The 22,877-nt window shown below is 42.7% G+C and overlaps 6 protein-coding genes and 1 long non-coding RNA gene across 9 annotated transcripts; 3 read left to right on the top strand and 4 right to left on the bottom strand.

Annotated features, from left to right (window-relative positions):
* Nucleotides 1-325: 325 nt before the first annotated feature.
* On the bottom strand, nucleotides 326-2,161 carry LOC115746098 (GDSL esterase/lipase At1g74460-like). The gene is made up of 5 exons (XM_030681815.2): nucleotides 1,693-2,161; nucleotides 1,472-1,602; nucleotides 1,135-1,374; nucleotides 796-1,045; nucleotides 326-703 (listed from the first exon to the last, which is right to left on the bottom strand). Exons 1-5 carry the CDS (start codon nucleotides 1,928-1,930, stop codon nucleotides 459-461), a joined length of 1,104 nt encoding a protein of 367 aa, XP_030537675.1. The 5' UTR covers nucleotides 1,931-2,161; the 3' UTR covers nucleotides 326-458.
* A 1,261-nt stretch (nucleotides 2,162-3,422) lies between these two features.
* LOC115742704 (geranylgeranyl diphosphate reductase, chloroplastic) lies at nucleotides 3,423-5,806 on the top strand. The gene is made up of 2 exons (XM_030677149.2): nucleotides 3,423-4,191; nucleotides 4,860-5,806. Exons 1-2 carry the CDS (start codon nucleotides 3,496-3,498, stop codon nucleotides 5,553-5,555), a joined length of 1,392 nt encoding a protein of 463 aa, XP_030533009.1. The 5' UTR covers nucleotides 3,423-3,495; the 3' UTR covers nucleotides 5,556-5,806.
* Nucleotides 5,807-6,845: 1,039 nt separating this feature from the next.
* On the top strand, nucleotides 6,846-9,547 carry LOC115742714 (malate dehydrogenase, chloroplastic-like). Of its 2 annotated transcripts, XM_048280280.1 has the most exons (3): nucleotides 6,846-7,018; nucleotides 7,863-9,068; nucleotides 9,170-9,547. In XM_048280280.1, exons 2-3 carry the CDS (start codon nucleotides 7,865-7,867, stop codon nucleotides 9,184-9,186), a joined length of 1,221 nt encoding a protein of 406 aa, XP_048136237.1. In that variant the 5' UTR covers nucleotides 6,846-7,018; nucleotides 7,863-7,864; the 3' UTR covers nucleotides 9,187-9,547. The 2 variants fall into 2 exon arrangements, with proteins under 2 accessions (XP_048136237.1, XP_030533020.1); XM_030677160.2 differs by having other exon boundaries at nucleotides 7,863-9,547.
* Nucleotides 9,548-9,707: 160 nt separating this feature from the next.
* LOC115745605 (pentatricopeptide repeat-containing protein At3g47530) lies at nucleotides 9,708-13,096 on the bottom strand. 2 transcript variants are annotated; one of them, XM_030681172.2, is made up of 2 exons: nucleotides 13,092-13,096; nucleotides 9,708-12,331 (listed from the first exon to the last, which is right to left on the bottom strand). In XM_030681172.2, the coding sequence occupies exon 2, from the start codon at nucleotides 12,300-12,302 to the stop codon at nucleotides 10,533-10,535; it is 1,770 nt and encodes a 589-aa protein (XP_030537032.1). In that variant the 5' UTR covers nucleotides 12,303-12,331; nucleotides 13,092-13,096; the 3' UTR covers nucleotides 9,708-10,532. The 2 variants fall into 2 exon arrangements, with proteins under 2 accessions (XP_030537032.1, XP_048136236.1); XM_048280279.1 differs by lacking the exon at nucleotides 13,092-13,096 and having other exon boundaries at nucleotides 9,708-12,696.
* A 1,410-nt stretch (nucleotides 13,097-14,506) lies between these two features.
* Nucleotides 14,507-15,687, bottom strand: LOC115741097 (protein NLP1-like). The gene is made up of 4 exons (XM_030674819.2): nucleotides 15,563-15,687; nucleotides 15,273-15,424; nucleotides 14,809-15,185; nucleotides 14,507-14,689 (listed from the first exon to the last, which is right to left on the bottom strand). Exons 1-4 carry the CDS (start codon nucleotides 15,685-15,687, stop codon nucleotides 14,507-14,509), a joined length of 837 nt encoding a protein of 278 aa, XP_030530679.2.
* Nucleotides 15,688-16,903: 1,216 nt separating this feature from the next.
* On the top strand, nucleotides 16,904-17,550 carry LOC125315647. The gene is made up of 2 exons (XR_007198924.1): nucleotides 16,904-17,224; nucleotides 17,262-17,550. It is a non-coding gene; the product is annotated as an uncharacterized LOC125315647 (long non-coding RNA).
* Nucleotides 17,551-17,567: 17 nt separating this feature from the next.
* Nucleotides 17,568-19,416, bottom strand: LOC115740598 (protein EMBRYO DEFECTIVE 514). The gene is made up of 2 exons (XM_030674110.2): nucleotides 18,984-19,416; nucleotides 17,568-17,936 (listed from the first exon to the last, which is right to left on the bottom strand). Exons 1-2 carry the CDS (start codon nucleotides 19,335-19,337, stop codon nucleotides 17,616-17,618), a joined length of 675 nt encoding a protein of 224 aa, XP_030529970.1. The 5' UTR covers nucleotides 19,338-19,416; the 3' UTR covers nucleotides 17,568-17,615.
* Between the last annotated feature and the right edge of the window lie 3,461 nt (nucleotides 19,417-22,877).

A 22,877-nucleotide genomic window follows, 5' to 3' on the forward strand; every position in this document is an offset into this window, starting at 1 on the left:
TAGACATCCAACTTCTAAACCTCCATTTCCATTTTTTTTTATCTACCCACTTGCCTGTATACCTTGCTGGCTCTTTTCAGTGAAGAGGCCCAAGTCAAGGAACCGAAAAAGTTTCAATTTCTTTATTGAATCGCCTTCTTAATTGACAAAAAAATATGTTTGTTGTAAACCAGAGGTACTGCATTTCTGCTTGTTGAATGAGGACAAGTCATCTGGCAATCGATCTTCCCATTCCAGACTGCATCAGAGGTCGCAGAACATTTTTCAACCATTTGATCTCGTTCAAATATCCGAGTGTCGATAAAAAGTTCTGGAAGAGAAAAAATGGCTGATGAACTTATAAGAACGGCTCGCATTGTAGAAGTATGTTAAATTAATGAAGAAGCCTATATTCATACAGATATTCGCATTCCATCACAATATTCAGCAATCGTAATGATTGGATCTCGGACAAAGCATTATCCCTGTGGCGAAGGAGCTGCATCAGGTGCAGCAGATGGAGCATCCGACGAGCCAGATCGCGACAATCCCATCTTTCTAATGATTTCATTGGCTACTAACTCATTAGCACTGTCTGTGGGATGGTACTCATCCCAAAACACGTACTTGCTTCTGTCTTTGCACAATTTCGACAACGGAATACATGTCAGAGCAGGCCTAATTTTCCCCCAAGAGCAGCAGGGAGAGTCGGAATTGTTGAATCCTGCACAAGATCAAGTAGAATGAAAACGCACAGATAAAAGAACTATGTGCAGATTCTAGGAAGCCCGATAGTGGTGTGTGCTTATTGAGTACCGTATTTGACGGGGTTGCTTATAAGGTCATTGATAACATCATAAGCGTCGCCGAATCTGAAACTTGCATTCGGGAGCTTGCTGGACAAATCCTCTAACATTTTGCTCGTAGCTTGATTGAAACTGAGTGCTAGTTTGTTGGTTTTCTCTTGACACCCTCCTGATGTGCTTAGCACCCTCTGCAGAGGGATGCAGCCCATCGGCCCGAGCCCAAACACCATCAACTGCCGCGCACCTAAGCTATGTAGTATCTGTGCAGATATCTCTCAAAGTTAAAACTTTAAGGAAAATTACAAGAAAAGGAGAAAGTTCCATGTTATCAGCAACAAAATTAGTGTACCGTGAGTTGTGCTCTGAGAGTATCAGTTAGATACTTGACAAAACCGTCAGCGTCATACGTCCACGAGTCGCTGTAAACGGGCATCAAGTAATTGTTGATGAAGTCGTTGCTTCCTAGAGCAACCACATAGAGAGATTTCTGAAGGAAATTCTCTGTTTCGTTGTCACCTATCTTTTCTCTGATCAGCTCTTTGGTTCCTTGGAACAGCTCGATTTGCTTGTAAAGTGAAAACCTTTGAATCTTTGAAGAATGCAACCACATTTCAGTACACGAGAGAACTTAGGCAATACCTTCAAGAAAGAGATTGGAATGAAGATATCGAATTTTCCCTACTTACGAAGTAAGTCCCCGTCTCATTCAAGATTCCACCACCTCCAGAGGCATAATTGACTCCATTTTGCATTATCATGTCCTCGGTTAAGGACGGGTCGAGGAACGCGGGAGGCCTCGGAAGACCCATCTTATCACCTGCATCAAATAACCACGATCCTGAAAATTTTCAGGAGGAGAAAGTGCAAAGTATGTACTTCTAGGAGTCTCCTGAATGAAAAATCTCACCGATTATATCAGCGATGGTGCGCCCATTGCAGAACCTCCCGTTGGGCAACCCGTTGCCGAAATCGATGCCGTACCACGGGTTGTTGGCCTTGGCAAGTCCCTTGGAGAGGTAGTAATTGTTACCGACATCCGACAGGGAGTCGCCGAATATGAACTGCACAATCTCGCACTGGCATCCACCTATGGCGATCCCTAGAGCCGTCAAGGCCAGTAACGTCGCCACCAACGCGAATTTCATGGTCGGAAACTCTACCTCCGACCCTCCAACTTAACTAAAAAGTGAAGATCTTTTTGGTGCTCTTCTTGAAAAGCACAGGGATTGCAGAGACAATTATAGAAAGACAGTTAAAAGAGTCCTGAGGGACAACGAGTCGGGAAAGTCGTAGTAGATTAGTCTGATCAACCAACCGTTAGGGACTGGAACCTACTGCAACTGCTTTGAGCATTTTGGTTGCAACTGTGTCTCAACCTCAGGGACCCAGAAAGATTATCCTAGGATTTGGTTGACCAGGAATGGAAGCAAAGATCCCTGTTTGACTAGGTTTTAAGATTCTTCATTTGCAATGGGGGCGGCAGGGCCACTTTCAAAATTTGGGCAGGTTTTCTGTTTCCATCTTGTTGAGCAACCGTGGACAACCTTTTGGGAAATTTCATCCCTAGGTTGATACCATTTGGATGGGTAGATTCGGCTTATGGTGACTACTAGACTTTGATGTGATTCGCAAAATTGAGCTCCATTACTATGTCGATCGCCCAAAAATGCTCCGAAAATTAATTCTTTTTGAGTGGTTTCTCTCGATTGTTCGCATTTGAAAAGTAATTATAAGCAACTAAATTGAACTGTCGTGATCGATATGTGACGATAAATGCATGTTATGTTGATCTTTTTCTACCAAAAGAGTAAGCTGGAGAACAAAATCGACTTATACAACTTTGCTAATTCGATCAAGGTTGTTAAGCTCTTCTTGCTCCGAGTATGGGAGATACAAAGTTAGTACAGGACCGACGATGGTGACGAGTCTCCAATCCATTTTATTGGATTAGATTCCCCTCAACAACATCCAATGAATTTCATTGCTTCACTTGATCATGATGATTTATAAAGCGAGATGGTAATGTCGATAGACAACTTGCCATTTTAAAGAAATAAGTGCATAGGAAGTTTTTAAAATTTATCAAAAAGTGCAATTGAGTTGTAAATATTTTAAAATGTGCAATCAAGTTTTAAAACTCGTCACGAAAGTGTAGTCGAGTCTTAAAATTTTCAAAAAGTACAATCAAGTACTAAATCTTGTCACGAAAGTACAATTGAGTCCTAAATCTTTCAAATAGTACAATTAACGAACATATTTAAATTTTATTAATTTAATGATTTTTAAAATTTGATTACACGTTTTTAAAATTTTTAAGAGCCAACCGAACCGGTATTAAATTACAGCGACATTGTCGTAACGCGATGCATGAAGGACGCTTGGCTGACCCCACAACACGCGATTAAAAGAAGCGTTACGTGGCGCAATGTGAGTCACTCACTCTAAGTCCTTGAACCCGTACGTCCCTTGCCCATGTGCAAAATCCTCACACATTATCCACATCACAGATCTCCACCCTCCATCTCCCCAATCCAACGGTCGATACCCCCCTCATATCCCCAACCATATCCCCCAAAAAATTTCACAAAACCCACCCCCCAAAAAAAAAAAGAATAATTCCAAACTTTAAACCCCAAACGTTACAAAATTCACCGAACCATCACTTCACTTCCACTCTCTCACTCCCCTTCTCCACCGCCACCACCGGAAAATGGCCGCGACCTCCTCAATCTCCCTCAAGACCTTCACCGGGCTCCGCCAGAACACGGCGGAGAAGCCCCACTTCGCCGCCCCCAGGACCCACCGCCCCGTCACTCAGAAATTCCAGGTCCTCGCCGCCAAGACCAGCCCCAAGCTCACCAACCGCAACCTCCGCGTCGCCGTCATCGGCGGAGGCCCGGCCGGTGGATCCGCGGCGGAGTCCCTCGCCAAGGGCGGCGTCGAGACGTTCCTCATCGAGCGGAAGCTCGACAACTGCAAGCCCTGCGGCGGCGCGATCCCGCTCTGCATGGTGGGAGAGTTCGACCTGCCGCTGGACATCATCGACCGGAGGGTCACCAAGATGAAGATGATCTCGCCGTCGAACGTCGCCGTCGACATCGGGCAGACCCTGAAGCCACACGAGTACATCGGGATGGTGAGGAGGGAGGTCCTGGACGCGTACCTGAGGGAGCGAGCGGCCGAGAACGGCGCGACGGTGATCAATGGGCTGTTCTTGAAAATGGACATGCCTCAGGACAAGAACGCGCCGTACCGTTTGCATTTCACGGAGTACGATGGCAAGAAAGGTGGGGTTGGCGAGAAGAGGACTCTGGAGGTGGACGCTGTGATAGGGGCTGATGGGGCCAATTCGAGGGTGGCCAAGTCCATCGGTGCTGGCGATTATGACTACGCCATTGCTTTTCAGGTACGTTTTGGTGGCGGTGGTTCATGTAAAGCTTGAAACTTTGAGCTGGATTTCAGGCAATTTCCAATTTGAGGTGTTTTGTGTTTGGATTCATCATTCGTAGGACTGAATTATGGTGAATTGGTGATGATTCAGAATGCTGCTTGGTTTTGTCTGTTCTGTTAGTATTATGCTGATAGATGCTGCGATTTATAGAAGAGCGAATTGATGCAGGCTGTTGTGGCGCACGTGTCGGTCTCTCTCATATGTTGGAGTTTGCTGATTGAAGTTCACTAGACTTGATCATTTTATCTTTAGGGGAAGCAGAATTTTATTTTCAAGCACAATGAGAAAGAAACAGGTTTAAATTTCCGGCGATGAGTAAGCTTGAAAACTATTCTTCTGGTTACATTGTTCGAGATGGGAATTGCGTGGAAGGATAAAGATTGCATATTCTTCTTCAGCTAATTGATTTTTCCGCCAAAACGTGTGTTTACCTTTGAATGACTTATGCCCGAGTTACGAATGATGGGTTCTTGTTGCTTAAAAACAGCTTAAATGGCTGTGTGTTTCTGCAGTATGGATAGGTTGTGGACTCGCCACAAGTTCTCTGTCGACCAAAGTATAGCTTCTCATGAATTATGGTGATGACTAACTCCTGCATATTCAATTTCTCTGTTTTATGCCAGGAAAGAATCAAAATCCCTGACGACAAGATGGTGTACTATGAAAACCTAGCCGAGATGTATGTCGGCGATGATGTCTCGCCTGACTTCTATGGCTGGGTTTTCCCCAAATGCGACCACGTGGCTGTCGGCACCGGCACAGTGACACACAAAGGGGACATCAAGAAATTCCAGCTAGCTACAAGGAAAAGAGCCAAAGACAAGATCATGGGTGGAAAGATCATCCGAGTGGAGGCACACCCTATTCCCGAGCACCCCCGACCAAAGAGGTTGTCTGGAAGAGTGGCCCTAGTGGGCGACGCTGCTGGGTACGTGACGAAATGCTCGGGCGAGGGCATCTATTTTGCAGCGAAGAGTGGCAGAATGTGTGCGGAAGCCATCATCGAGGGCTCTGAGCAGGGGAAGAGAATGGTGGAGGAGAGTGACTTGAGGAAGTACTTGGAGAAGTGGGATAAAACGTACTGGCCGACCTACAAGGTCTTGGATGTGTTGCAGAAAGTGTTTTACAGGTCAAACCCGGCGAGGGAAGCATTCGTGGAGATGTGCGCCGACGAGTACGTGCAGAAGATGACTTTCGATAGCTACTTGTATAAAACCGTGGTGCCTGGGAATCCATTGGATGATTTAAAACTGGCCGTGAACACCATCGGGAGCTTGGTGAGGGCCAATGCCCTAAGGAAAGAGATGCAGAAATTATAAGCATGTGAAGAAGTGAAGCGTTTTAGGTACATCATCCGGACCTTTTTCACCTCTTTTATAGATAATTTCGCAACGATTCAATTGGAACAAATCAAAGATGGCTCTGTATCTGATTCAGGGACATTCATGTTCGCTTTTGAAGTTAGTATTTCTTTATAGTGTATACCATTATCAGACTGTTTCTGCTGTCAACAAGGGATATTGTACTTCTCCAGCTCGCTGATCATAGCAATCTGAACCACCATAACTCTCGGGAATTCTTCTTCTCTAAAACCCTTTTTGGCAAATCTGCATGGTAATCTTCGTGGGCCATGGAAGTTGCAGTCATGATGAAATCTCTAAGATGCAGTCAAGTATGTTTCAGCAAAGTGTGATGCAGCTGAACTACTTGGATCGGTGCCATAAGGAGATGAGCTAGCTCACTTGCTTGTGCAAAGCTGCATTCTTACATGAATTGGCCAAATTAAGGACAATGTTCCATTAGCATCGACCCACGGAGCTGTTTAAGAGTGGGAATCACGAGAGAAAATGATTAACGATTTGGCCATTTAGTCAGAAAAGCTATAAAAATGACACGAATGCACGATTACTTGTCTTACCGAGTAAAAAATTGGTTGTTTTAAGCAATGTGACATACCGTTCCTATCAGTATTAGTGGATTTCCCGCGGTTTCATCAGATGTGACAGATAAAGTTCTCTCCTTTGACTCTGCTATGCTTTCATCATACAAATTTTGCAAACCCCTTTTCTTGTGGAGTGACCGGACTTGTGTCTGTCTGAATATTTTTGAACCAAGTGCGACTCACTCATGATATTTGCCGGTGGCCTGCGCTAAGATAGATGGACCCCTAGAAGACCCTTCAATGGACACCATTATATTCCTCACAGAATGATCTCATGAAATTGCATCTGTTTGGAATCGAGCTCGCAACGGGGAAAAGTTGTAACCGCGTCGCTGATTCAATTAATCATGCACATTGAACTGACTACTTCCTGGAATTTGCTTTTTGTCGTCATATATCCGTTTAGAGATTAACAAGAAACCCGAAATTTTTCTTAGGAAGGGAAAACAGGTTCTTGTCTTAAACCTCAGCTATGAATTTATCGCAGTTGCTATGACAGAACGGAACGAAAAGGGCAAAAGGCAAAATATCATCAACATACCACGCACCGTGACAATGGCATACAAAAATGAATGGCCAGGATTTGCTGGAGCACCCCAAAAAAAAAAGAAAAGTTGGCAGATTATTTTCGTCAGCACAGCAGCGAGGTGTACTCGGTACACAAGAGAAAAGCAAATGGATTCTTCCTCCTTCTTGGCGGAGTAGACACTCCGTATATGAGATAGCCATTCAAGATTTCGCCTGGTTTCGTGGGAAGAAGAGGTGTGATTTGCTCGAAGCTCGCGAGGCCGAGTTTATTCAGAGTCGCAAAGAACAGAACCCCAGAGAAAAAAAGCTTAGGTGGGTCTTGAATTCGCTATCCTTCTTATTGGAATTTCTTGTTCACTCTCTTTAATTCCTCGTCTTGATTTGTGGGTAAGCTGTCGTTTTTTAGTCTTTGCGCGCTGGCTCTCTCGCAACGGTGGCGCGAGGCTCGTTCTTGGTCTCCTCTGGATTGCAAGATTTGTGTTTGTGCTGGTGCTATTTGTGATTGTGGGAATTGCTCAGTCAAATTGCTAGTTATCTTGTGCTGGAATCTCGTTTATGTCAATGTGGGCGTAATTCTTTTGCCTGCAAATCTGAGGGTTTCTCTGCGTTTGGGCTATGAATTTGCTGTTGGCTTTTTGGAGGAAAAACAAAGGAGCAATGTCGATATACTTCTTGAAATGAAAATTTGTGAAGTGTTTTTACCGGTTCTAAGAAAGATGAATCTTCATCGTAGAGTGAAAGGTTTGCTATTAGGCTGCAAGATAAGCAGGCTTATGCTCTGATGACTTCATAGTTTTTCTCGGGAAAATCACATGCTCATTCATGGATTTGAAGATGAAAGATTCGGATTCGGATCTGTTACAGAATGGCCACTCTCTCTTGCTGTAAAGATCATGCTAAGGAAGGATATTGCCATCTTGCTTTCATTGGACGACTACCCCTGCGCTGCTTTATGTTTCTCAACTGGCTGGAGATTCTGGGTTTCAGTTTGTTTTGGCTTACATTGATGACCAGCCATTTCTTCTCACATTATGTCTTCTGTTAGTCGCGCAAAAGGAACATTTTTCTGCTTTTAACTTTTGGTCTGTGCTTAAGGTTCTGTCTTATTCATCGTCTTCCATACGTGTCCTTTTCGAATGATTTTTGTGGCTATTAGATATGGCGTCGACGTTGGCAGCTACCTTGTCAATTGGATCAACTCTTTCCTTTGGCCACAAATCTGGTTCCCTTGCTCAACCAAAGCCCGTTGGTGTGAGACTCACATCCCATGCATCTCTTGCAAGTTTCAGTGGCCTCAAGGCCACCACCAGTTCAGTAAGCTGTGAAGCCGGGTCATCTTTCTTAGGCAAGGAAAGTGGTGTGGCCCTTCAACGCTCAGTTGCAAATAAAGCGCAAAAACAAAGCCAGAGGTTGCAGTATCATCTGCAGCCACGGGCGTCTTTCAAAGTGGCAATTCTTGGAGCAGCTGGAGGGATAGGGCAACCATTATCACTTCTTATCAAGATGTCCCCTTTGGTCTCTGCTCTTCATCTTTACGATATTGCCAATGTCAAGGGAGTTGCTGCTGATTTAAGTCACTGTAATACTCCCTCGCAAGTTCTGGACTTCACAGGAGCTTCTGAGTTACCCAATTCCTTGAAGGGTGTGAATGTTGTAGTCATACCTGCTGGAGCTTCAAGAAAACCGGGTATGACCCGTGATGATCTCTTCAACATCAACGCGAATATAGTTATGAACTCGGTCGAGGCCATAGCAGATAATTGCCCTGATGCCTTCATCCACATAATCAGCAACCCTGTTAACTCCACCGTGCCGATTGCAGCCGAGGTTCTGAAGCAGAAGGGTGTCTATGACCCAAAGAAGCTATTCGGCGTCACCACGCTGGATGTTGTGCGGGCAAACACCTTTGTTGCTCAGAAAAAGAACCTAAAGCTCATTGATGTGGATGTGCCAGTTATTGGGGGACATGCTGGAATTATGATTCTGCCCCTGCTTTCAAAGACAAGACCTTCCGTTAGTTTTACGGATGAAGAAGTGGAAGAGCTAACGGTAAGGATCCAAAATGCTGGGACAGAAGTGGTAGAGGCAAAGGCTGGTGCTGGATCCGCTACTCTGTCAATGGCATATGCAGCTGCTCGATTTGTTGAGTCATCTCTTCGTGCTTTGGATGGAGATGGGGATGTGTATGAGTGTTCTTTTGTTCAGTCAGATTTGACCGAGCTTCCATTTTTCGCATCTAGGGTGAAGCTTGGAAGGAAAGGGATAGAAGCACTGATTCCATCTGACCTCCAAGGTTTGACTGAGTATGAGCAGAAGGCCCTGGATGTGCTGAAGCCTGAATTGAAGGCCAGCATTGAGAAGGGTATCGCATTCGCGCAGAAGCGAGCAGTTGCTGCCTAAGTTCTATCAGCAAAAGGCAACTGAAGCTCTAAGTCTTAATATACGTTGATTAGAGAAATCAGGGCTGTCAATTTTGTTAGTAGGCTTTCCCTTGATCATTTTGAACAAGAAATTTTCAAGAGCTTTTACTGATGATGAGAAGCTTTTATGAGTGGTTATGCTGGTGTTGTAGATCAAGAGATGTAGTGTTTCCAGTTTGACATTGTAGCACTTTCTTAACTGACTAATGATACTCCCCGTTTGAAGGAATTGATCCCATTGGAATGCAAGATTTTGATATTTGATGTGTTTTTCGCTTTTTCGAGTTCATGTTATTAATTGTACCCTTTCTGTGTTCTTTTGGATTATATGGGATGGTTATTTTCTTGTTGATTTTGTCAAATATCTTTGGATGATTAGAGGGGTGGTATTGCACTCTAATTACTCGTGATGATGAAGATTTCGTTTTATTGTCTTTTATTGATGTTGCGGTCTTATCCCTGTAAGATTTCCCTTCTGTATGCCTTCTTGAAGCACCCAGAAATGGCACTGGAGTGAGAGCAAGCAAACTCTCTCTCCAAGCTTCAAATGGTTGTTTAGGCTGATATGGAGCAGGGGATGATTCTCAAAAAGATAAAAACTTGTGAAAACACAAAGTTCGAGAGTCGAAGTAAATCAGATCCAGCTACTCATCAGTATTTCCTTGAGATACACACTAAAATTGTGAATTGACAGTCTTCTCCATAGAAATATTTCTTTAGACGAAACCATTTTGTAATGAGGCCGTGTGCCCTTGCAGGTGCTGCGACTTTAGAACAAATCTAATATCACTCAAAAGTAAAACGAGATATGAGCTCGTCAATGCAACCTTATTGAGATCTGAGTACACAGTGAGCAGTTTGACAATCTTTCAATTGCCGGTGCAAGGTGCTTGCAGTACCAATTTGCTTTGTTCGGGGTCATGTTGATGAAACCAGTATTGTCCTCATAGTATCCTCATAGACTAATCGCACCAGAAAGAGTTCTTGGATCTTCCTACCACCACATTTTGGAGCAACAAATTTCGTCAAAACTTTCACGTTTTTTTTTTGCTGGATATGTTAGGTAAGATCCTGTCTGCATTAAGTTTCCCCCCTTCGAAGTGCATCTCAAAAGAATTTTCAGGTGGCTTCGAGGAATCCCTTCCACATAGTTGCTAGAGTTCGCCATTGCAGACGAAGAAACTATGAAGAGGGAGCTGTTCGGGCATCTCAGGTTCCAAGACCACTCATCAAATAACACGATGGTCCTAGACAGGTAATCCCCGAACTTCTCCCCAAGATAAACTCACTGGTGCTCTACCCCACTTTGTGTACGCCATGTCAATGAGCCAAATCTAACCAAATGCCAGTTTGTTCCCGAGTACCTGTCCTAGAGCACATTTGTTTCTGACCTTAAGTGTTCGTCCCTACCAATAGTCATTGCAGGAGCAATGTCCTCCTTGAAAGTGATGAAGCCTAGAACGATCCCTGATTATTACCATCCTGTCATAAACACTTGAAAGGACCTTGGCAAAGTTGTGGCAATCCACACAGATCCTGAGATTGTTAGCTAATCGAATAGTTGTGCCGGGTGGAGTTGCAAGGATGCCGAAAGCAATAGCTAATTTCTCACTGTGATTAGAAAGCCTATAACCCTTCTCTTCGGAGCTAAGATTATGCAGCTCAGATGATATTTCAGGGACATAGCCAGCAATCTTCAGCTGACTCCCAATCTCATCTAACATAGTATAGATTTCATTTTGCCGCGGGTGCGACACATCATCCACAGTGAATTCATGCACAATTCCGTTCAACGTGATTGTTGTACATCCGGGGGTTGTCTGAATCCCATTGTCTTTCATGAACTTTCTCACTTCTGTCACCCTTTCCCAGTCACCAACAGAAGAATAAGTGTTCAGTAACAGAACATAATCCCCTGCTTCTTGAGCCTTGAGTTCAGTTAAATGCCATACTACACGTTCTCCAAGGGCGACGTGGCGATGAATCCTGCAAGCCCCAAGTAAGGTCCTCCATATCGTTGAATCAGGCTTGCTAGACATCGACATTATTAGTTCATAGGCCTGATCAAGCAAGCCAGCTCGACCCAATAAATCAACCATACATCCATAGTGATGGACATTCGGCATTCTTTGGAAATCTTTGCTCATTTCCTCGAAGAACAACATTCCTTCTTCAACCAATCCACTATGACTGCAAGCAGAAAGGACTCCAGTGAACGTTTGATCATCAGGAACAACATTTGCTCTCAGCATTGCAAGATATGCTTCAATTGCTTCTCTTCCCTTCCCATTCATGGCTAAACCAGAAATCAAAGCACTCCAAGAAACCACATTCTTAACTCGCATTCCCTTGAAAACCATGAAAGCCTTATCCATGGATCCACACCTTGAATACATTGTAATTAGAGAGTTACAAAGCTTGACAGCATCACCGTAGCCTCTTTCTTGAATATACTCATGGACCCTTCCACCGAATTCCAGCGCATTTAAACTAGTGCAAGCCTGAAGGACATGCAAGCAAGTAACATCATCTGGTTGGCATCCGCACTCTCCACCAATCATAGCATCAAACACCGCTAACACATCACGTGTTCGGCAATTGCGTAAGTAACATGAAATCAACACGTTCCAAGCAACAGTGTCCCTCTCAGGCATTTCGTCAAATACCGCACAGGCTTGCTCGCTCTTACAGCAAATCGAGTAGAAATCCATCAAAGCAGTGAGTAAAAGGCTGTCGGATTGATGCCCGTCTCTCACAATCCTTCCGTGAATCTGCAAGCCACCCGTCAAAGACGCCATCTTTGTACACGATTTAATACAAAAAGAAGATGTCAACGAATTAGTCCTCTCACCGAGCCGCCTCATCTCTCTGTACAAGTAAAGCCCTTCCTCGGGCGAATCACTCCCGGAATAAGCTCGAATCATGGTGTTGAACTCGGCGAGAGACGGGTTCTTGATCTGAGAGAAGAAACGGCGGGCGTAGGAGACGCGACCGAACGGCGAGAGCGAGACGCGGGACAAGAAGCGGAGGGAAATGGTGGGGTCTTCGAGGGAGCGAGTACGGAGGATGTGGGCGTGGATTTGGAGCAAATGGGACTCATGGGCACACGACTTGATCAGAGAAATCAATTGCTCGCTCGCGCCTTGAGAGCATGAAACGGGATTCGCTGGGCGCATGTGTTCAGCATTGAGGACTGTCGATAATACTGAAGCTAGTGATGAAGAAGAAGAAGAAGAAGAAGAAGAAGAGGAAAGAGAGACAGAGAGATTGGAATTGAGGGATGCGAGAAGTGATCGTTGCGAAACGGCGGAGGCTGTGACCAGCTTCATGATCTCGTCTCCTTTGTGGGTTCACGTAGCGCCGGCGGCGATCCCCCGGCGTTGGCTAGTTCAAACCCCCGACGAAACCAGAGACTGATCGGATTCGAATCGAAGACGACGAATGCTGGAGAAGGCGTTCTTGTTCCATTTTTAAGGACAAGAACGATGAGAGCTCGCAGGACAGGCTCCTGCGAAAACATGCACCGAATCGCTACAACGGCGCCAACAAGGGATGCCCGCAGAAAGAACATGTTGGCGCAGGAAAATTTACTCTTTTATGAAAGCGCTATTTTTTTTATTAATTATAAATTAAAAAATGAAAGTACTTAAAACTCTTATTTAAAAATTTTCCTTAAAAATTAAATTATATTTTATATTTTATTTTATTTTTGGATATTTTGGTACCTATCCTAATAATGAGACCCCCAAATTTCCATGAGAAAAATGATACTCGATTTTCAATTAATGATTTCAATAACCTATATTTTTTCAGGGATAATGTTACCAAAAAAATTTAAATTTATACATTTATGACAAATTTACCACAAATTATTTTTTTTATCATAAAAAATTTTAAACTGGTACACATATGACAAATTTACCCCAAACTCTTTTTTTACCACTAAAAATCCCAAACCGATATACTTGTGACGAATTTACCCCAAAACAAGACACTTATGATAAATCTACTTTTAAATTGGGTTAAAATCATGAAAAATCTCAAACTGATACACATGTGACAAAAAAAAGGTAAAAAGCTCAAATTGATATACCCATCAACTTTCACGTGTTATCCAATTCAGTAATTTCATGGTAAAATTTAACGAAAACTAAATGGGGGTAAATTTATTCTAAATATGTCAGTTTGGGATAAATTTATCAAAGGTATACCAGTTTGGGGGTTTTGGTAGTCAAAAAAATAGTTTGAGGTAATTGTTCGGATGTGTACCAATTTGAAATTTTACGTGATATTAACTCTCTTTTTTTTTTAAGAAAAGCTTCGTTCATTTAAAATTTCAAATTAAATTCGCTTTCTCCTAAAGTAAAAGAGATAAGTGCACTTGCAATCAGTCCTAAATCCTAAAATTTGTAAAACCGGTGTAATCGAGTCTTTTCGTTAGCTCCGTCCAATAAATGCCGACATGGCTTTTTTAATTTTTTTTCTCTATCCTACGTGGCGATGATGTAGCTAAAAAACACATAGGATATGGTATGAACATGTAAAATAAAGCTAAAACGAGATCATTTTGGTGCAAAATTAATTTTTTTAATACATAACTTAATTAAGTTAAATTAAAATTAGCAAAACTATTTAAAAATTTACAAAAAAGGGATGCAAGTATCGCCACCTTTGCCCCACAAACGCCGAGAGAGGTCGGCGATTGTAAGGGAATGGTCGGCGGGGGTCACTAGTTGACCCTTGTCCAAGTCTCACCGAGAGCCGCCGGTAGAGGGAGTCGGCCGACAACAGTGGCCCTTGCCGGATCTAATTAAGCCCCCTACCCTTGCTTGCCCTTCCCGGCAATGGTGGGGCTGCGGCGGCAACCCTTGCCTGCATTTTCCTTTTTTTGTATTTTTTAAATTTTATTTACTTTTTAATATAAACTTAAATAAATTTTGCATCAAAAAATTAGATTTAGACTCAAAACGACATCGTTTTAGCCACGTCATCGCTTTGTAGGATAAGAATTTTTTTTTTTTTTAAATGCAATGTCGGTATTTTCCATTAGTCAAATTGGATGGAGTTAACGGAATGGCTCGAATGCATCAATTTGACAAGTTTATGAATTTGATTATACTTTTTGCAAGTTTTAAAACTCAATTGTACTTTCGCGATAAATTTTAAGGTGTCTTCTCATGCTCTTATCCTAAAGTGAAATTGGACATCTGCATAACGCTCTTGAGCCAAAGTATGGCGACAAATATGTGCCAATCATCAATGATATCGTTTCACGTCCAATTCTATCTAATCAAACATGAAAAACAAACGAAAGTACACAAAAAAGAGGGAAACAGGTCAAAATCTAACATGGCATCATCCTAGGTTAGACGCTCGGATATCAGGATGATGTTCTTGGGACAAGCTTCCTCCTCTTGTAGTTGGCCTTGAAGCACGCCTGCCTAAGCCTCTTGGTCTTGTCCTCCAGCTTCAGCTCCGGCGCTTCCTCCATCAACTTCCTCTCTCTCTCCAGCAACTCTATCGCCTCTCGCAGCCTCCTCTCATCCTCGCCCCTCCCCAGTTCCTGCATCGGCTCACGAAAATCGATTCATAAAGCGCCGTGGGCGTCAAATCATCGCCGTTGCTTGCCGGTTGGTATTAGACATATAATGTGAAAAACACTATAGACATGTATATACGGACCTGGACGTTCTTGATTAGGGTTTGGAGGCTCGCGAGCTTCCGGTGGGGCCACCGGCGGATCCCAACTTCCCGACACCTCTTCTTCAAGAGGGTCAGCCCGACGTTGAGCTCCTTGGCTGCTTGCGTGATCGGCATGTAGAAGTACTTGGAGATGTCTTCGCGAGACAGCATTTTGATGCTGGTCCTAGTTTCTGTTGCTTCACCTTCCCGTTCCGCACTTAACCCTGACGTTCCATTACCCACAATCATATTATCAAGCAAGCTTGCTAGATCTCCATCGGTACCCACCGCTGCCTTTATTCCTGTCTCGAAGCAACCGTTCATTTCCTTAAATTCTTCTAATAACCGGTTCGCATCGCCGAAGCTAACAACATTGTCTGCAATGCCAATCAATGAAATCAGAAGCAAAGACCGCGATAGATGGTCCCAGAAATGGATCAGAGAGAGTTGAACCCCACACGTACCTTCGGCGACACTAGCATTCCTGTGCTCAACAATGTCTAAAGTGGAGTACCAAGTATCGTCTGGAAACGACGTCGCCGACATCGGAAAAGACCCATGAATCGACAAATAATACTGCCACTCGACCGAAGAAATATGCCCTCTTCCACTTTCACTGCTTTATTTTCATATTCACGGCGGAAAAGAAATGGAGAAGCGTGTTAGGACTCTTCATCTGCTCTACTACTTAACCCGAAAAACAAACGGAAGAACACAAGAAAGGAAAGAGAAAGAGAGAGGACTGATGCAATACCAGATTCCAAGCGAAGGCAAGTGATCGTTCGAGAAGAACAAAGGGTCTTCATCTTCTGCGATGAAGTCGTATTCCGAGCGCGGCGGCTCGAGCTTCACCACCTGGCGGCGGCGATGACTGGCCATCGCGGACGACGCTGTTCTTCTGCAACGCCGGGAATATTCTCTAGCTTCCTCGGTGGGAACCGATCAAGATGGCGAGCGGCGCAGTTGAGTATAATGTATATATACACGAATGAACGAACCAACGAACTGCAATTAATATCGTGGCCTATCGCGCGCCGTCTCGCGGATAAAAACCGGCCATGCATGCATGAACAGCCATGATCAATTTCATTTATTGGTTTTTGAGAGTTACAAGATGATTACGAGAGAGGAGAGAAATCTGGTAGGCTTTGGGAATACTGAGGATCCTGGGGCCGTCACACTCAAGCACGGGTTCACTTGCAGGGGGGCTACCATTCGTCGACTAGGGTTGGATTCACATGCGACAAAATACATACATGGGCGTACAAAATACGTACAAAATACGTCGCGATAGCAGTTTAACAATACCTGCTGTGTCGTTTTTGGTGTGTTAATTAATCCAAAGTTAATTCCTGCTGTAATGTGTTACGGGTTTAATGACTTCAATGATGAGGAGTTTAACTTCGACGGGGGGCGCTCGCGGGACAGTTACAACTTTTGGATGTGCTAATGTAGGAACCTTAAACGTAGCCGCCATGCCTTATGAGGATGTTCCAAACAAAAGTTTTAGTAGCCGTATATTTCCATGTACCTATGTGCGTACGTATGTATGTAAGATTGTACGTATTTATCTAAGTCGGATGTCGCGCTTCTCGATCGAGTTCTGAACTTGGACCCGAAAGAAGAGGTTCAGCAAGGATTTATGTATATCTACATGTATAGTATCTCAAACTGTCGCGCATGTCATCCATGAACTGGTGATATTTTCCACTTTGTTGCCACATAATCGTTTTAACTTCTGTTTTTCTAAGTAAACAAAGGAAATATATTGCGGCTGTAACGGTTGATATCACCCTTGGTTTCACCCATTATTGTGAGCTTAATTAGGATTCAATCCAGACTTAGTTTCATCCCTTATTGTGAACCTCATTAGTATTCAATCCAGACTTTTATTACCTCGAGATGATGAGGGTAGGTTATACAGATTACTGGAGCAACGACAATGGTGAAAACCCTGATATAGTTTGTGCCGCCGCAGCCTCTTGAGGAAAATTTGTTAGGTGGACAACTAAGCGCAAGAGAATTGCCGAATCTGATGAACAGATGTGAAAAAGAGGGGCCTCGCCAGACTGCACGGTGGTTCATGTATTTGAAGGAGCGGGAAAGCGAACAAGGTTCATGCATTTGAAGTAGCGGGAAAGCGAACAAACACAAAAAGATTGGCTAGAACGGTCAGAGATCATATGGCGAGGCATTTCCGAATTCGCTTGCATTTGCAATGCCGACCAGAACCATTGAGTTCTCAGCTGTATGATTTCAGTAACCTCTCCAGAATTGAAGCATAAGAGTCCGGTGCAGCATCCGGTGCGATAAACCTGAACTGGAAATCTACACGGCTTACTGAGAAATGCAAATCTTCAGGCCTTAGGACTGGTCAATGTTCATAGGCTTACCCTTTGCTTTTCTGCTATCAAAGGTCAAGTAGGACACCGCATGAGAATGAAACCCACAAGCCGGTGATTGTACTGAACAACATTAGTCAATCTTTGCCTTTAACATCATATCATGCTTGATCCTATCGAGCTAGAACCCGCACTGCATCCTAAGTATGATGATCATAGTGTAGCTACACTCAAAAGTTGCGCAAGAATCTGAAAACTTAGAAAAGAAATTGCTCCTCTCTTTGGACAAGAGCCGCCAAATGAGATAATGATGCTTGAGTATTCGATACAAGCATATTTCCAGCAGTATGGCGTGTGCATTTACAACAGCAAAGCAAAGATAAGGGAGTACAACAAAGCCCCTGGTGCTGATTTACCTTTCCAAGCCACACCAGCAAAAGTTAAACATCGACATGGTCATAAACCTCAATGTTTTGCTTTCCCGCCCCTTCCACGACCGCGGCCGCCTCGTCCACCACCTCCTCTCCCTCCACGTCCTTTGCCGCCACCTAACGCCCTGCTGACGCCATCCTTAGCTTTCATTTCCTCTGGCAACGGGATTATGTGGTCTACGCACTTCCTGAAGCTGAAATCATCCACGGAGTCATCTTCCCTTATGAGGAAGAAGCACTTGCTTTTGAATGTAGGATGAAATCGGACTTGAAAAGCCTTGATCCCCACACCTATTTTTTTATCCGGCTCCAAATGCCCCTTCTTAATCAACTCCAGCAACGTCATGTACTCGTACTGCATCATGGGTGGGAAAAATAGCATGAAGCACGGGTTATCAAAATGAATATAAAGCCAAAAGCTACAAAAATTGAGATGTAACATGCAATTGGTTTGACTGAATCCACTACATGATTCAAGTATGACTGGATCATCCAGTACGTGATTAAATTCTTTCTCTTGGACACAAAAATCAAACTAGTCAGTCGATGTGGTGATCACGTGTAACTAGCTTGATAAAAATGTATATCACATACCCAACAAGAAGGTAAGAGATTTTTCCGTACATAACTCTTAGCAAGAGCAAGATACTGCTTCAATTGGGCGTCATTAACAGCGCAACAAGCTGCCCAGGACTTTCTAATGCTTACCAGACAAATCTTCCTGGCAAACCGAATTTATAATAGTACTCATGAGGACAACGTGCTCAGCGTGTCACAATAGGCCATTTCCTAATTCCGAAGAGGGAGACCAGTATCTCCTTATTCATCATCACAGTTGAACAGGGTAGTTCTATGTCATTTTCTAATCAGCAAAAATTTCTATATTAACACCAAAAAAATTCCATTCCACATAGTCCGAGTCAGATCTCCATCTAATGTGGAGAACACTGACAATACACAACCTACTTTCAGCTAACCAATGTACGAGGTACAACTTATCTTTTCTCAGTAAAAATTCCAGATTGATCTTGCCTCAAGCAGCAGCAAGAACGTGCATTCACAAGAAAACCCAATTCCTTCTCTTATCACAGACTCGAATGAATTCTCCGGCAGCCACAGCATACAGCACTAAAAATCGCCGAATGGCGAGAAATTTGTTCGTTCATTTCATAGGCATCAAATCTCAGAAATTATGAGCTTCCGAATTCGACCAATTTAAGTCTAAGCGATCAAGCGGTCGTCAATTCATTACGAACAAATTGTGGCACACAAACAAATACACTCCCGAACAATCAAACGCTTGAATTGAACTTCACTCTACCTCCAATTGCTCAGCGGTTATGCATGAAAGTTGGGGGAAAAAAATCACAAGCGGAAGCCAGCATTCGCATTGTCGTCATACCTTATTGACATTGACGTTGGCAGGCCAGAAATGAAGGAACTTGAAGAAGTAGTCGAACATCTCCACGGACGACCCGAACTCCTTGGGCCCGACCTTGGCCAGACCCGAACCCTTCTCCAGACGCTCCTCCTCGACGGACTTCTCCTCCACCTTCTGCTTCTTCGCGACGCCGTCGTCGTCCTCCGCGCCTTCCTCCCCTTCTTCTCTCTGGCGCTTCGCGTTGGACTCGCCGTCTTCGGCCCCGTCGGGCGCGGTCTGGTCCTCTTTCGGATCGGGCTCTTCGGGCACGAGGTCCATGTCCTCGGCGGCTGGTGGGTTCGCCTCGGCGAGCTCCGGCGCTACCTCCTCTGCCATGGCGACGCTAAGACCCCGAGTAACGATCCTGTGGTTGCGTAGGGTTTCTAGCTTTGCGCCTCTTATGCAGTTGATGGGTGCACTGAAGGTAAACTTGATGGCCCAGAAAAAATAAATAAATAAACTCCCGACCAAAAAAATAATAATAATAAATAAATGTAATAAATTTGTTCACTTCTTTAGCAGTTTAACATAGAAACATAAGATTTAAATTATTCACTTTCGTGGAAACTACTATTTACTTTTTATTTTGATTTAAATGTCTCCCGACGCAAAAATATATAAAAGAAATCATAGATATATCGCGTGAAAGTTTTTAAGTAATTGTTGTTTCGGCTTTATAACATAGGTCATATCCCTCGTGACATAATTTGAACGATCCAAACCTTCTTATTCGAAGAAGAAACACGTGTGGCCACAACAAACTATTCATAAATTCAAAATACTATGAAAAATCAATTAAATTTAAATGTCAATATTGATATGTTTCCAAAAAAGAAATTAAAAAATTTATACTTCTCATTTCTGTTACAAATTTATTTTTGGGTTAAACGGATTTCTGTTCTAAACATATTCCCCGTAACGTATAAATAGAAAAATAGATACACGGAATGATTATCATGCGCGCACTAAATAAAAGTAAGATGCATTGATGTGATGAGAAATGAAAAAAAAAACAGAAGAAAAAAAATAAAAGTCCCTTCAAGTTATGACATTTCATAGAAAATATCTCTAGTTTTGACACTCACCACAATAAAGATAAATTCAAGTGGAAAAAAGTAATTTTTGAATATGATTCTTATTTGCTGGTTGACTACAATTTTTACCGGCCACTTTAACATATACCTCAAGTCTTAGACCTTACGCAAATCCGAGATCATTTAAAATTATCCTTTCTTGAAATTAAACATAAACTTTTCACTGAAAAGTTTAAATTACGGATAAAAAGATGATCCGTGTTATCTATTAAGTACTAGCTTTCACAATTGGAAGGCATGAATGACCACAGTAAAAGTCTTCCAAGCACCGGAAGTGAGTTTAACAATGCCATCATGGTACCTAAAACATGATTATTTTCACATTCTAATCTCGACCTTCGAAGTTAAATCGTTAACACATGAATCCATTTGTTTCTTTTTTGCACCTTCATTAACATCATATTGGACCACAAAGTTATTGGATGTGAAATAGGGCTGGGTTGAGAGAAAGCCCGTGAGGCCATGCTCATTTCTTTTTAGGCCTATTGGCGAAGTATTAACCTCTTGTCCACTCTTTCTAAACCACTATTTCACAATTGAGCATTAGGCAAATAGACTGTCCTCGTTTGGGGTGATAAGTTTCAGGGCGAGTAGGTTCCACACTAGAAATTGAAACGTATCCTATCAGAGTCGATGCCCACGTTTTTTAGAATCGGGAACCGTACTAATTAAGCATGAAATCAGTATCGAATTGAACTAGTCGATTTTGGGATCGACTCGAAAATCTGCCTACCTTTTTTTTTTTTTTTCATATTTAACTACTCTATCGTGTGCATTATTTATGCAGAAGTTCTCAATTAGGACACAATATTGGTTTACTTATGGTAGAATGCTAAACCTCGTTGTTTTTTGCAAAAGTTTTCGGTTACAAGATTTGTAGATTTTGGTTTTGAGCCGATTTTGTATCTGAAACCCAGCTTTAAAAAATCGATTTAAAACCAGTTTTACCCACAAACTGACCTTGTCAGATAAAATCGATAGATTCTAAGTCAAAAAACTGAAACCGAACCAATTCCAATACGAATTGGCTCGGAATTGGTTGGTAAGGTGGGTTTGGTTCGGTTCGGTTTCCTTCTAGAGTAGAACCTATCGATCCAAAGCTGAGACAGGGAACCGAATCAGTTCCTATGTGAAGCCGGTTAGGTACCTCTCAGATAAGACCGGTTTGATTCCTGGATTGAACTGATCAATTGCTCACCATTAGTCTATATGTCTAGTAAATAATTTCTTTCAATTTCTCCAAATACTGGAGACGTGAATGCTCTCTTTTTTTTTTCTTTTTTTCTTTTTTTTAAATAAGCAGAAGCATGACAAAAACAAACGGGGTCAAAGGTCAATGAGACTGAAAAGTCCCGACAAGAACCCGCGGGGTCGTAAATTAAGGTCTCCGGTGCTTCTTCTTGGAAAGGTCCATGGTTTGATCGGATCAAACATTCCCTCGCCGTGACTAGCTATTTATTAGCTACGTCCCATGGAAAAATAATGATTTCAAAAACAGCTTTTAAAAATAGTTATTTACATAGCTTTTAGATATTATTCTTCGTTAATTTATTTTGACAAACGACACAAGCGGTTTTTTTTTTTTTTTGAGAAATAAACGCGTCAAATAAAAGTCTCACCGATATAAAATCATTGTGCTTTTGATTGGCGGAAACATGTTATATATATATGGGTTACGAGTGTGAAAGATTGTTGCCCGAAAGTCTATGAAATGCGCCATAAACTTCACGAGTCGATTAAGCTCGGGGCCTTTTACTTGTACATAGGGCTAGTTTGCGATCAATTCGTGACATTTTTCGGATCCCGAGCTGGAAATCCCCCGATGGGTCAACCGATCGCGCCGATTCAAAGAGTTACGACAAGTCTTTTGAGGAATTCATATATAGATTGCTACAATATTATAAACCAAGGATGTATAATACATCTACTTGGAATGCAACCTGCCTAATTCGCCCGAAATGGTCAATGAAATCCATCTAGAGTACAGTGGTCGGCAAACAAAGAAATGTCAATAACACATGGCTCTCCTCCTAGTCTCGACTCGACCACAAGCCATGGAATTTTTTAGCCATTGTGCGTACAAATTGTCAAAAATTTAACGTCATAAATCTACCGTGCCTATTTGATCACCTATTAAAACACGAAATGACTCTGTAAGAGGTACCGGAAATAAGCTAATATCCAATTGCTTGTCGATTATGAGATTAGCAAGCCCAATCAACAGAGTGATTTCCTTTCTAAAAATTGTGTTGCACTTTAAACTCAAAGTGAATGCGCAACAGTCTTATGATATCTTTAAGCAAAGCAGGGTCGGCATTGTTAATCTCACGCTTTGGACTAAGAACGTATTCCTATAAATTTGGCAAAACCACCAAACCAGTCACATCCCTCGTTTCCAAACAAACCCCCCACACAAAGTCACGAGTCGCCTTTAGAGGGCCCACTAGTATTCAGCTTAATCCAGCCAGAAGGTGGATGATCCCCATCGACCAAAATCGAATGAGCGCGCGATCGACTAAATGTCGAGTTATTAATAGACGAAGCTTCGGTGATCTCCTTCGTGTATGACCGAACTACTTGTATCGAATTCCGAAAGATGAAGTCGTCCTCAAAAAGCGACTTGTTTCTCTATCATAAAAAAAGCCACGCACCTAATGCAAAAATTATGCTCGAATCACGACGGAATTCGATAGGAGTTACTAAAACTTTTATGTACTAAATTAATATGACGACAAAAGATTTTCACGCGTCAAAATTTGGCAATTTGGTCGGGGCCATCGAA

The sequence above is a fragment of the Rhodamnia argentea genome, chromosome 6, assembly GCF_020921035.1.
Source record: "Rhodamnia argentea isolate NSW1041297 chromosome 6, ASM2092103v1, whole genome shotgun sequence".
NCBI lineage: Eukaryota > Viridiplantae > Streptophyta > Magnoliopsida > Myrtales > Myrtaceae > Rhodamnia > Rhodamnia argentea.